Below are 13,267 nucleotides of genomic sequence, written 5' to 3' on the forward strand. Positions count from 1 at the left end.
CACCAGATGGTGATCTATGCAATAGTGTGGTCTGCAGCCCATATGCCTAGAACATACTCTTAATGGATATGAATGGAAAGGAACTTTATGGTAGGTCACTGCTCTGGAGAAGGAGGAATCGTCGGGGTAGGGGCTTCGAGCTGGAAAAAGATGAGGGTCGGTATCTGGTGGAGGCTGGTTGTGGGGAAATTGGGGTTGGGTCTCCCTTGTTAGGTCTCCAGTGTATAGAAGTGGTGATCCCTGTGGAGTTTAAGAAAGTGGGCCTCTATGCGAGGAGTGGGGGAGTAAGTCCTATGTGATCTGTGTTGGTGACTGGAAAGTAGGTAGTGAACTGGTAGCCTTGTCCGTATTTTTCCCTTTTTTAGGGGCTGGGACTATATCCAGGGCCTTTTGGAAATAAAGCAGTCTTTTTTGGTGGCTGTATGGGAGTTCCAGGTGAGCAGGAGATGATCCGGCCTGTCTGAAGATGGATTGCCAAATGTCTGTCACACATCAATCTCCTCTTAGAGCCGATGGAGGAGTGGCTCAACAGTTTCATCACCATCTGGGGTGGTACTCCACTTCGGCGCCGAAGGCTTCGGGACTAAAAGTGTTTTCGGGCCTGACGACTTATTTGATGCTGTGCCAGTCATTGTCATCGCTGAGCTGGCTGTCTTGGTGTGCGAAGCCAGAACTGCCCATTATGGGTGAAGTTGATGGTCGGTGCCTACCATGGCACAAGGGCAGTGGTGGCCCGATGGTATGCCATTGGTGTTCAAAAGTGGCTGTGTCAGCTGTATTGACGTGGGAACAGGTTTGTACTCATGACCTGTTACGCTGCTGGAAGATCTTCAAAATCCAGGTTTGAGCTGGTGCTGTCCTTTCGTGAGTACATTGGCTGCAGACGCCTTGGCATGATATTTTTGAAGCTCTTCAATGTGGAAGAGGTTCACTGGTTCTTAGCTGCTCCTCTGCGACATCTCCAAGCATCAAGCCAGATGGTCACGGAGGGTCTTTTACAACCTGAAAGAGCAGGAAGCATTACAAGCAAGCTCAATATACTTGGGTGAAATGCAAAGGTTACAGGCATAATGAAGATCGGACTATGGATATTTAGAGTGGCACCAAGGAAATTATCTAAAGGGCGTTTGTTCCGTCACCCTCATGACATGGTATGGAACCAATTGTAAATCCAGAGAAAGTAGGCCCCTTAAAGCGTGGCCCCACGAGGCACAGAGATCAATCTGAGGATTACGCGGGTACAGCTGGAGTCATCAACCAGGAAAGGAAGGAAAAGAGGATACGCCTTTGAAAATCATAAGTACCACCCATGGCAACCGAAAAGTACCGAAGATGGCCTTGAACCGCAACACATGTCCGAACCTGAAGCGGAATGAAAACGATATGACAACTGAGTTGATGCCTATGTGCAATACCTGAAAGAGGAGGGGTCATCGAACCTTGTGACTCGAAAGACTTATTTGAAGAAAAACAACTTGCTCAAATCCGGACCCAACACTAGATGGCAGGAGTATGCACAACATGAGTATCTATAGCCACACATGCCTCGAACAGGCATTTCCCGAGAATATCATAAGGATTTCAATTTTAGGTCCCGTCATGCAGAGGAAGCTCTCCTCTATTCCCTGAAAGAGATGGTCCCAGAGTTTAATGGTGTTGGCTTGATTGTCTGTGTTGTTCTCGAGCTAAAAGTGGTTTTGGGTGTCATCTGTTTTCATTGTCATTACTCAATGAGACTAAATTTAACAAATAACACATGGCCTAAGAATTCAATCAAGTAATTTTTGCCAAAAGTAAATAGCAAATTGTAAAAGCTATTGGCTGGGAGGAAGGTACAACAGTAGACTACAGAAGCTATAGGTAAGTAGGTTTGATACACCAATGATTAAGTTAATACACATGTATTGGTTGTTTTTTCTAATGTATAGAAAAAATGCAATCTAAGATACAATACCCTAAAGAAATAAAAATGGGATCACATTTTGAATTGATAAAAAGATTAATACTTCTTCTCTGGGTGCCTGAACAAAGAAGAAAATTATTTAACTTGAAGGAAGTCCTAGTTGTGAATTTCCTTAAACAGACATCTTTGAAACTTAATAGAACACAATCTATGTATTCATATTTCTCAGTTGTTATGAGAGATTGTTCTATGCCCCATTTTATTTTTGTAGTATCATTTGGGGTTAAAAGCGAGATTAGGGAAAATCACAGTAATTTACCTCGTATTTCACCAAGTCCATCGAACACTGTTCTCTGCATTTCATGTGTTCCTCCAGTCGTGCATGGATTGGTTATTATGTATCCATTGGCCGAGTTGGCAGAAGTGGTCATGACCCGGACCATCGTGACTGTGGGTGCTTGCTGAACAACATGAATTGAGTGACCAGAGGGTTGTTGAGAAGTAACGATCGAGGCTGGCATGTACGTCACTGGTTTTGCAAGCAGATTGGATTGCCGTGGAGGCACAGCCATTATTACTGGTTGGGCACTAACCGGAGAACCTGGAAATAAAGAGAACAACGCTTCAAATCATTTTGGTTAATGAATTACAGTTAAGAATGTTAATATAAAACACTGTCAAGCTCCTTACATGAGACAAAATAAAAACAAAATAGATCTAGTAGTCATTCACACTGTGGCCTGGGGATCATTCATCACTTTGAGCCATATTTCAGAAACATGTAGGCACCTTACATATGAATTTATTGTGTGGATATTTCTTTAGTTTGACCCTAGCAGAGAGCAATAGAGAACTGTACATCGAGTCACCAGGTTTCTGAACTATAGGACTGAAGGACAGAAAGGTCCTGGGCTACGCTCACCTCAATGTCCCAGCACCACTGAGAGGTCCTTGCCCTGTTCTAAAGCTCAGCCAAATACAACACCTCAAAAGCTGCACAGTACCACCACAATGGGTTGCATTGGTTGTAGCGTTAGAAAAAGAAAGTAAATAAATCACTAACTAAGGGCACATTCTTAAAAAGGCACTTTAGCATCTGTTCATTCCTACAACGAACACTGACCGACCGAAAAAAATATACTCACTGAAATACTTGTAACAATTGGGTGGGTTCCATTAGTTTGGACACAACCAGTACAAAGACACATGCTTTACAAATGAATTCCTCTGCTGAAGTTGTGTTCTCCATCTCCTTACCTATGCATTCTACAGTATGAGGACACTGTAACAGTACGCTCTTTGACTAAAAATAATGATGATGATCCTAAGCATCTATGGATTCTCTAGAACAAAGCAGAGGTAATACATAGAAACGGTATTCAATAAGTTCAAAATGCAAACTATTCACAGAAGGACACAAGTTGTCCCCAAGCAGACATGCTGTGTGGTGCATGTACTGCCTCCACAATACATTTATTTTGACAGCACTTCTGTTTCTTTATGACATATGAAACACAATTATGGTAATACAATTATGACGTCATGGTATGTATAACTTGGGTTGTCAAACCTGTCAACTACCAATTATCATTTTCGAAACCTAATAGGCAGAGATGCGGTAGCAAGTACCACACATGTCTCAGTAGCCGAGAGACAACTTGTGAGAAACTGAAACATCTACCATCTTGTACAGAAGACATTTTTTTTTATCATTCTTGACCCAAATTGTATGAAGCCATACAACCTATGAGTCCATGAGTCACCCAATCATTGCTAGGATCACAAAATAGTTTACAAGTTGCAGAAGCGTTTATTAGATAACCATCAACATTGTTCAGTATCTATCTTTGACATACATGCACACACTCTGGTTTCAAGATTGGTACAACGTCACAACTTTGCTCTTCATATCAGTAGCATAGAGGCTTGCAGTGTGTGCCTCAAAGTCACTCATCCTTCTAGGCCAACAACCAAGTCAACATATTGGTCTTAAAAGGAGAGGATCTTAATTTTGCTTCAGTTTTAGGCAGTGAAGTCAAAATATAGGTCGTTCAGACAAAAAGGCCTGCATCTATGGGTATGAAAAAGGCGGGGGAAGATTGAGATTGATAGATTCAAAGAAAAAGGTTGCCGCAAATGAAGATCCAAGAGGAAGTCAGTCGCAGTTACTTCCCACTAATGCACAAACTCGATTTTCATTTTACCTGCCTGCAATGAACATCTTGGAGAACGTCCCAGAGATCATCATCATAACTTTACACAACTATACAAACTTTAGTTTTAGTTAATTGCAATTTCCTAGCATAGGTTTCATAGTAAAGCTGGTACCGGGCAGAATGTGAAAGTATCACAACCTTTTTTTTTTAAATATAGCAATCATCAGGATCTTTAGGTTTCTAAAATCCATGTGGAATACACTGGGAGATGGATGGCTCAAGAGGACTGGTAAACACTCACTGGACTATTTGAAAGAGTGTGGTAGTCTCAGTAGAGTTTCCACTGGTTGAATGCCAACACACCAGACAAAAATCAACATCACAATTTGATATGAATTGGTAACGTTTATGCAGTGATGTCAAACAAATCACTTATTTAGTCCAAGATGTAAATGTTCCATTTTTCCAGGATCTGTCCACACCAGGGTGCAGAAGCCCAAATTGGGGCTAAGAAATTTTCTTGACAGTTCAATTTAAATATGCTTTTATCCTGCCCACAATTCAATTACTTTTTTAGTCATTAATTGAACGTGTCTTGATTTATCATTTCATTTAGTGATCTTTATCAAACTTCCCAAACACAGTAACAATTGTCCATGTGATGGATTCTCATTGTACTTAGTCGCGCCTAATTTCAAGTGCATTTATTTGTATGAATTCCACATAAAAACAAGGCACATTATATTGCTGTTGGGGATGTAATACTCTAAATCTCTTTAGGTTTTAGTACCTACGGAATACCAAATGTCACTAAACTAGGCCTAATTCTGCCTGAGGATTTGCACTTATATAAGCCCATGTTTAATTTAGGAGCATTTTTTCCTCCAAAACCTGTCTAAAGCGCAACATTTTCCACAATAAACAAGTGAAAATATATAGGTCTTCTAAAAGTGGTATTGTTTAAGACCAACATCTGAATCAGAAACTTAGGATATAATGGCAGAAGCTTACCAGGTGCACTCTGTGAATATCGGTACTCTGGAACAGAAGCTAGCTTTGATCCAATGTCGTGATCATGTGAAACAGGAGATCCTTCACGGGACAAACACTCTGGGGTCTGCATGCCCGGTGACATTAGGCCGGGGTGAGTAGGTGAGGCAGGTGCACTCCTACATCATGTGGGTAAATAAAATGCCACAGTAAACCATACAGGTAAGGAAAACAAATACACACACATCACCAATGAGCATACCTTGACATGAAGCTATACCCACTTCAAATGCACCCTATTTTCAAAATGAGCACAACACAACCAAACATCCCCAAAGAGAGAAACGCATTGGAGAGACAGTCCAACACAAGTCTGTTTCGGCAAGCAGGTACATACTTGCTGAGCTGATAACGCTCCATCTAGTTCCCTATGGGACAAGACTGGATGATTGAATGCAGACTCACAATCATATGGATGGTGCATCTCGCGTGGATAGAGGGTCAAACATCATTTGACGGGTATACCACTTTGTGATTAACTTATTAAGTATGTAAAGTTGTTTTGGCATATTTGCTTTCCTAACATACCATTTTCAGACAAGGATTTCGTTCACTTCACACTATTTAAGGGAATATCATTCTGGCAGGGATGAAGAACAGAAATGTAGTTGTTATATTCTCCAATTGTCAAATGCGTTTTTGTAAGTGAATAAACTGCAACATCTTTCTAACATTCTTAATTTGATCCTGTTAAAGAAAACGCAAGTGCCACGGAATCAATTTTAATTACAGGAAAAGTTAAACACCTTGCTATTTACAGATGTCTAACAGTATTTCATAATAAGAGTAACGAAGCATGAGGGAATAAAGCAACCTCTTCAAGATGGTTCCAAATATAAACCGCCTTCCCATTGCGAACAAACTATGTGATTTACAAAATCTTGAGCAGATAGGAAAATATGTCCTGGTTCCTATTATCCAAGTCAAGGGCACCATGTTTTCAGATTAAAATATTATCAAGTTAAGAACACAGGTTAACCTTTAAAACTAATCGCAGCCAACACTTCACCACACTATTGTATTGTACTGTAATTGCATTTATATAGCGCCTACTACCCCTGACTACTATGTTGAAGGGTGAAATGAAACTTTATGACTAGGGGTTCCACCAGTGTGTGGGCAGAACCAGAAACGTTATCAAAGCTGCATAACTGATGTTCGGAAGTACATGTGAACCACTTGTGTACCCCAGCCTATCATCAGTTGTATCACCTGTATGCCTCATTATACTCATAAGTAATTTATTATTATTATTATTATATAAAATTTGTAACGCGCGCAGTTACCCAGGGGCATCCCGGCGCTGTGAACACAGGAAGGAAGGCTCTCACTCAGTCCTACACCGGAAACAACTGTGTTTTCAGTAGTTTCCTAAAGTGCAGGATGTTGGGCTCGGCGCGGATCTTAAGGGGCAAGGAGTTCCAATGTGCCGCCACTTGCACCGAAAAACGTCGGCCCCCAGAGCGAGCTCTTTTTACTCTTGTAGTCTGCATCAGATGTCTTTGATCCGAGCGTAATGGGTGCGTGGGCTTGTAGGGGCGTGCCATAGAGGCCAGAATAGAAGGGCCCCTACAGTGTAGAATTTTATGGGCCGTACATAGCGCCTTAAATTTCACCCGCTCCTTAACAGGGAGCCAGTGAAGCGCTTTCAGGGCTGGGTAGCTGACTGTCTTCGTGGCACTTCCATCAGAATCCTCGCGGCTGCGTTCTGCACCTGCTGAAGGGTTTTAAAAGTCGCTTCGGTGCGCCCAAAAATAGCGCATTCCCGAAGTCGAGCCGCAACAGAATTAGGCCACGGATCAAGAGCTTCCTAGATGGATTAGGGAGCAAAGGTAGCACCTTGCGGGCATATCGCAGCAAGCCAAAGCAAACCCCTGCGGTTTTCCTAGCATGGGTCCTGAAGGATAAATCTTCCTCTAACCAAACCCCCAAGCTCTTGATTTCCTTCTTGGGGGATGGCGGGTCACCCAGGGACCGAGGCCAACAGCTAGTGGTGAGAGAGGGACTGGTCTTGCCAAGCACCATCAGCTCAGTCTTGTCACCGTTGAGCTTCAAAGCGGACTGGGACATCCAGCGATGAACATTAGAAAGACAGTCATGAAGGACTTCGGGTTGTTCCTCCAACTGGGTGAGGCCTACAACCAGCTGCGTGTCATCAGCATAGCTTATGATCTTCACTCCTGAGGGGGAGACCACTCTTTCAAGTGGAGCCATATAGGTGTTAAATAAGGTCGGGCTCAAGGATGAGCCCTGCGGGACTCCACATTGAAGAGGGAACAAGGTGGATTGCTCTCCCCCTTCCCATACTTGATAAGACCGGTCTGAGAGAAAAGATTTCAGCCATTTCAGGGCCATCCCTTTAACACCCACCTCTGCCAGCCGTTGGAGGAGCACCTGATGATTAACGGTGTCAAAGGCCGCACTCAAGTCCAGGAGGATCACTTACCCTTGATATTTGCCTCTTCAACGGCAAAGGAAGAATGAAGTGATTACACTCGTGGGTGGATGTCAGTTGAAAGGACAGGTCAGATTTTAAAGCATTATGCAAACCAGCGATTTTTTTGTGTGGTTTTACATTGGCGCACTCACTTAGTCTTGCCAGCCCGTTTTCATAGACATCGATAGTCTCCTTTGATCATCCATTTTGAAAATTTCTATCCTAGAGCACCAAAATATGGCTGTCGGCTAGAATGCACCGACAATCGGGTAGTTCTACTTGAAAATAACAGGGAAATGAGTGATCCTGATATTGTTTGGAGCACAAATGCTTAACATAAACCATATTTAACGTTGGCAGAGCAGGAGGAGAACTTAATCTGAAAACATGCAGATGACAAAGGCTGAACACTCAAGCCATTCATGGGACTCAATCCAGTCACGAAGGGGATAGTTTAAGTAAGGGAAGTAAGTTAAGTATCAGCATCAACAAGTGTCAAATGATCAGACTTTTATAGTGAACCTCAAACATCACCCTTACGTTTCCATCCAATATCTCGAAAGGATAAAAACGCAAATAAAGCGAACAAAACTGACATGACAGGTGTCAATTTGCTTTAACCAAAGAATTAAGCCAAAAACATATTTCTCATTGGCATAGAAAAATGCACTGACTCATACTAGTACTCACTGCTGCAACAAAATCTCATTTTGGTGAATAGATATAAAACTGGGTTTCAAACACTTGTATTGAGTGAAAACAACTACCAATGTAAAAAACACATTATCAACAACTAAATGACATTAGTACCCGGCATTCCCCTGGTTCAAATGCACAATGATTTTGATATGACAGCAAACACTAACTTCATCACTATCGTCAGAGAACCTGGCATCTGTTTTATGATCTGTGAGGTTTACACAGTTTTCAAGTGCTCCAATTCCGGGTGATACTTTATTTTTTCAGTATAGACAAAGCGAATTAAGAATTCTACAAAATAAAAAAGTACAAATGGTCATACCTGGAGGAGAGGGGTCCAAATGGAGTTCGAAAGCATGACACTCCCCGCTGTCTTCTTTTTCTAAATGCTTGCTCCACTAACTTGGCTTCTGATGCAGGGTCAATTCGCCAAAAGGACCCTTTTCCAGGCTCCTCCTGGGAACGTGGGACTTTGATAAAATATCTGTTTAAGGAGAGGTTGTGTCGGATGGAATTCTGCAGAACACAAATATATGATTAAATTGTTTGACAGCACTGAACAAGCGAGACGTATTTTGTGATTTTGTCTGGATAAATGTTCTTCCTGTGAATCACAATTTTTGCAGTTAGTCAAGCAACTCAATTTAATGCTGTATGCAATGTTGAGGCGAAGACAGAGCTACTCATCGTTCTTCCAAACTCGAAACTGGCATGAAGTATTTTTCGTGAACTTAAACTAATCTAGAGGAATAATGAAAGTAGTTTTAGGGAATACTGAATGACTGTAGAGCCACCTGAAGTGCAACAAGCATTCGATGGTAAAAAGTATGGATTCTTACAAGAAATACACCTATAGAATGCATTTGTGACAGCGAATGTATTCACATACTTCTTATTCTAAGGAAATCTGATGTTCAGTGATTACATTTATAATATGATGAAGTAAGAAATGTTAATTCCAAAACTAAAATATACAGAATAATGTGAAGGCTGCAAACATTTAATGCTTTTAGAACAATTATAGTGCTGATTTTCCATGGGAGAATTTCAAACTGCACTAGAAAGTAATGATTTATGAATATTGCTTACCAGGTATTTCATAGCTCACATTATTGATTAGAAAGGAATGACTCAGGTAGAAATGTTTATATACGGAAACGATCCAGGAACTCGAATGCTTGTCCTGTTTGTACGTGCATGCCATATATTGAAAACATGCAAATTATCTCCTCTGCTTTGGTACGCTGCTTACGCACGACATTGTTTTACTTACCCCATTGTATGAATACATTCTCCCAGAAGATGATCATATGGTCTCTAGGATTTACAGTCAAATGTAAAATAATGCATATATATTACTCTTAACAGCTCTTTTGTTAAAATGTACCATTTCCTTATCAGATTTAGGAAACAAATGTTTCATTTCGGAAGCAGGATACAGTCTACAAGGCAGTCTTTGACACACAAAACGTTATACGTAACAGAGGAGCGACAACATTGTTTCAAGTTATCTAAATTCTTCATGAACCCTCCACTTAGATTATTTATGGCCTGCAAGCAGAGAGCAGATAGGAAAAGTCCAATGTTTGTGTGTACTATAATCCACAAGAACTAGTCACTAACACCTCCTAGATCATATTCCATCAGAGGAGTGTACAAACCATCATTTGATACGATGGAATTCAAAAGGTTTGTCATGTTTTCAGAGAAAATGTATTAACTAACTGAAAAATCCTGGGAACGGCCTTGAATGAAAACTGGGCAAAAACTAATTTGCCAACATACAAATAACACAAATTATATCATCAAAAAAAGCTGGAAATGGAAACACGTGACTTTTTTTTTTTAACATTTGAGACCATTCTGTAAGGCATCCCAGTAATCCATACCCACCACGTTTATGTCTTACCTGCCAGCCTTTGTCTGCAGTTCTGTAATATGGGTAATGCTTAGTTATGTGGGCATAGATGCCACTTAGTGTTAGCTGTCTATCCTGGGCAGAGGAAATGGCTTGGACTATCAGCTGTGCATACGAGTAGGGAGGTTTGGACTCATCCTATGGAGAGAGTAACAGACACGAGTCAGTGTTGTAGAAGAACAGGATTAAGAAAATCATCTAGCAATGCATAGGGTACGTGGCGTTTCAGAATCATGATTCCAGTGCTAAAACGAAGGACAGTCTCACTGTTGATTGCATGGAAATTACTTCTACCACGGTGTGAGAATCGTTCATTTTCTGTTCTGCCTCCTCACTGACAGGTTGTATAGAAACTCATGAAAAAGAACGAATATAAAGTTTAAGCAAAAGAATTGCAATGAGTTACGCAGACAGCACTTTTGTATGCTAACCAGAATTCACCACTCCGTTCTACCACTAGACCAACTATTTACATCCATTTATTCTTCTTTTCAACCTTTAAGTACATTTTACTTCTTGTTGCAGGAACAGCAGCAGCAAGACACCTGTAGTGCTTCATAACTTTGGGTCTGTACAATCCTCTCTCATTAACTAATAAGATCTTTGAACAGACTCGTTGCAGACCAAGAAAATGTGTTTTGGAACTATGAGAAACCTGAGCTCAAAGGGCACACAGTATGGCTTTCCTTATATCCCCAGGATAGCAATTTTGAGTTCCAAATGTACAAACCCGGCAAAAACTACTAGAGCTGTAGAAGACCTGGGAATGGTAATCAGCTATGAGTAACAGACCCCGGTAATGCTACTGACTTGTACATTTTTTCACCCCTTAAACCCCGCTCGCCTCAAGTGTCAACATTTGTAATAAGTTATGAACTAGAAGCGCCAACGCTACTTACCAGCAAAAATCGGTTTGCAGCTTGTGTAGTAGAGTAACATGCTTACAAAGGGTCGCTATCTAGTGCGAGGTGTAAAATGCTGCACTTTGGTTTTCGTCAGACGTTTTAGGATTCTCCATACATAGAATAGTCTGTGATCATGTTCCCTGAAACCCACACTGCACAGCATCACATTCCACTTTAGATTAAGTACATATTTCCCCAATTCGAATAGGCGTCTATGAGTGAAAATTGACTAAAGAAATTCCGTATCTGAAATTTCTAAAGTCACTGTGGAGATTCACATTTGGATTTGCAATTGCCCAATTCTTGATAACTCCTGCAGCTGTCCTCTTGCTACCTGCATCAAAATGTATTTCATCTTCCTGGTCAGGGAAATATGTGCTGCATCCTGACCAACAGCTTAATATTGTGCATGACCACTGATACAAAGAGCCTTGTGGTGCTGCTTTATATTGTCACCAGTTACAGAGTGACTGATCTTGCCTTGAAAATCTATGATGTTGATTTTAAATCTGTGTAGCACTAACTAGGAGATACAGATCCGTTTAGTATTTCTTGTGAGATTATCAATAATAATAATCCACATTTGTAAAGCGCAAACAATCACCCGTAAGGATCTCCAGGCGCTTGGGGCCGTTGGGAAGATTAAGCAAGCTATTGCCCATAGTCACATGGTGCTGGGCTAATCTGCAGCTGGCGATCGTACCGCGATCCGCAGATTCCAGCGTCCGTCGCCCTGGCTGCGGTGCCACACCTCTCCCCTCGATGAGATAGCCACACTTACCTTTATCGCAACCCAGTTGAGGAATGCAGCCCTATGAATGAAAAATTGGTAAGATGGTTCATCTGGTGGTCCAGCTGTGATGGAGTAAACAACAAAACGCTCATCTTCAACGCAATGTATTTCATAGGTTTTCACGCATCATTCTGTTCTTCCTGCTCTACAGTGTTCACCTTCTTTACCTTGTGAGTTTGTCTGTTGCGAAGTTGAAGGCCAATGAAACCGTGGCAGGTGGATCAGCCGATACTGTTTATTTCTTCAGCTCAAAAGAAACAGCTTCTTTGAAAGTGGATTTTAAATTCTTTTGTCGCTGATCCTGCCGTGTGGGAGTCTGTGGATGTCCATCTGGCCAATATGGTACAATGTGGCTTGTCACCAAATTAATGTTCACCTACCCTTGATTGACATTTGGTCTAGGAAGCTCTGTTGTGGTGGTTCTGCATGCATCTTGCTCCTCCTCTACAATAAACAACTTGTGGTAATGGAACATCCATTCAACTCTAGGCTCATTTTGGGTCAAACCTCATTGTTAAAGATGATTGTCTCTGTGGAATCGAAGCTCTATTTGAGGCTTATACACCCTTGAATTCCTAATCTCTTTTCAAAGCCGATTCTCACAGTGAGATTGGTCTACTCTTAAACTGAGCTTATGGTTCTGGTGTATGTGCGGAGGAGGAAGGCCGCAATTGTACAGTATGAATTCTCTGGTATGTGGTTCCTTCAGTCTTGTGAAATGATTCACCACATAAATTAGCATGGTTTGCTTTCTCTTCATAAACGGGCCTTTACAAATCCAGTGTATTTCTCGAACTAGTCTTCAAAAGACCATTTGGGTGAGCCTGAGTCCCATTAGGCCATCATGGCATTAAGTGCCCAGTTGCTTTCACTCCAGAATGAAATAGTATTTTTACATAAAAAGATGCTTTAATCTTATCTTTGGAGAACCTAGGACAAGGGGGACTCTACTCACAAGGAACCAGGGTAGTTAAATGATTAACGAAAACAATGGGTCCTGTGGAATAATATCAAAGTGATATTGAAATACTTATGCAGAATGGCAATGAAGAGGGTTAGAGTGATGTCAAAAGGAAAAAAGACCTCGTACACCTTACTTTTTAGGTCTCTGCTAGCGTAGGCTGCGCATATGCACAGTCTCGCTGGCGAGATTTAATGACTGAGTAGCGAGGGCAAACCCCGTCCCTCTTCTCCATTGGCTGGCCTCCTAAACGGCGGCCAGCCATTGGAGAAGAGGTCTCAGTTACGTCATTCTCTCCATCTAAGCCACGTCCTTTTTGGATTCGGGGCCCGTTTTTTAGGTTTGTTCTACCCTCTTCTCCATTGGCTGGAATGGTAAACAACAGTCAGTCAAAAACACCCCCGTTGTTTACATTCCAGCCAATGGAGAAGAGGGTAGAAAGAAA

General features: G+C 41.5%; 1 protein-coding gene across 1 annotated transcript in view; it reads right to left on the minus strand.

The window, feature by feature from the left end:
- FOXK1 (forkhead box K1) overlaps positions 1-13,267 on the minus strand; it is a 354,146-nt gene that overhangs the window by 117,553 nt on the left and 223,326 nt on the right. Inside the window, exons 4-7 of the mRNA XM_086940691.1 lie at positions 10,155-10,301; positions 8,568-8,761; positions 5,071-5,228; positions 2,223-2,504 (exon numbers count right to left, since the gene is read on the minus strand). Coding sequence (XP_086796817.1) covers positions 2,223-2,504; positions 5,071-5,228; positions 8,568-8,761; positions 10,155-10,301 — 781 coding nt within the window. The remainder of the gene's footprint in view (positions 1-2,222; positions 2,505-5,070; positions 5,229-8,567; positions 8,762-10,154; positions 10,302-13,267) is intronic.

This window comes from Lissotriton vulgaris, chromosome 10, assembly GCF_964263255.1.
Source record: "Lissotriton vulgaris chromosome 10, aLisVul1.2, whole genome shotgun sequence".
In the NCBI taxonomy this organism is placed as follows: domain Eukaryota; kingdom Metazoa; phylum Chordata; class Amphibia; order Caudata; family Salamandridae; genus Lissotriton; species Lissotriton vulgaris.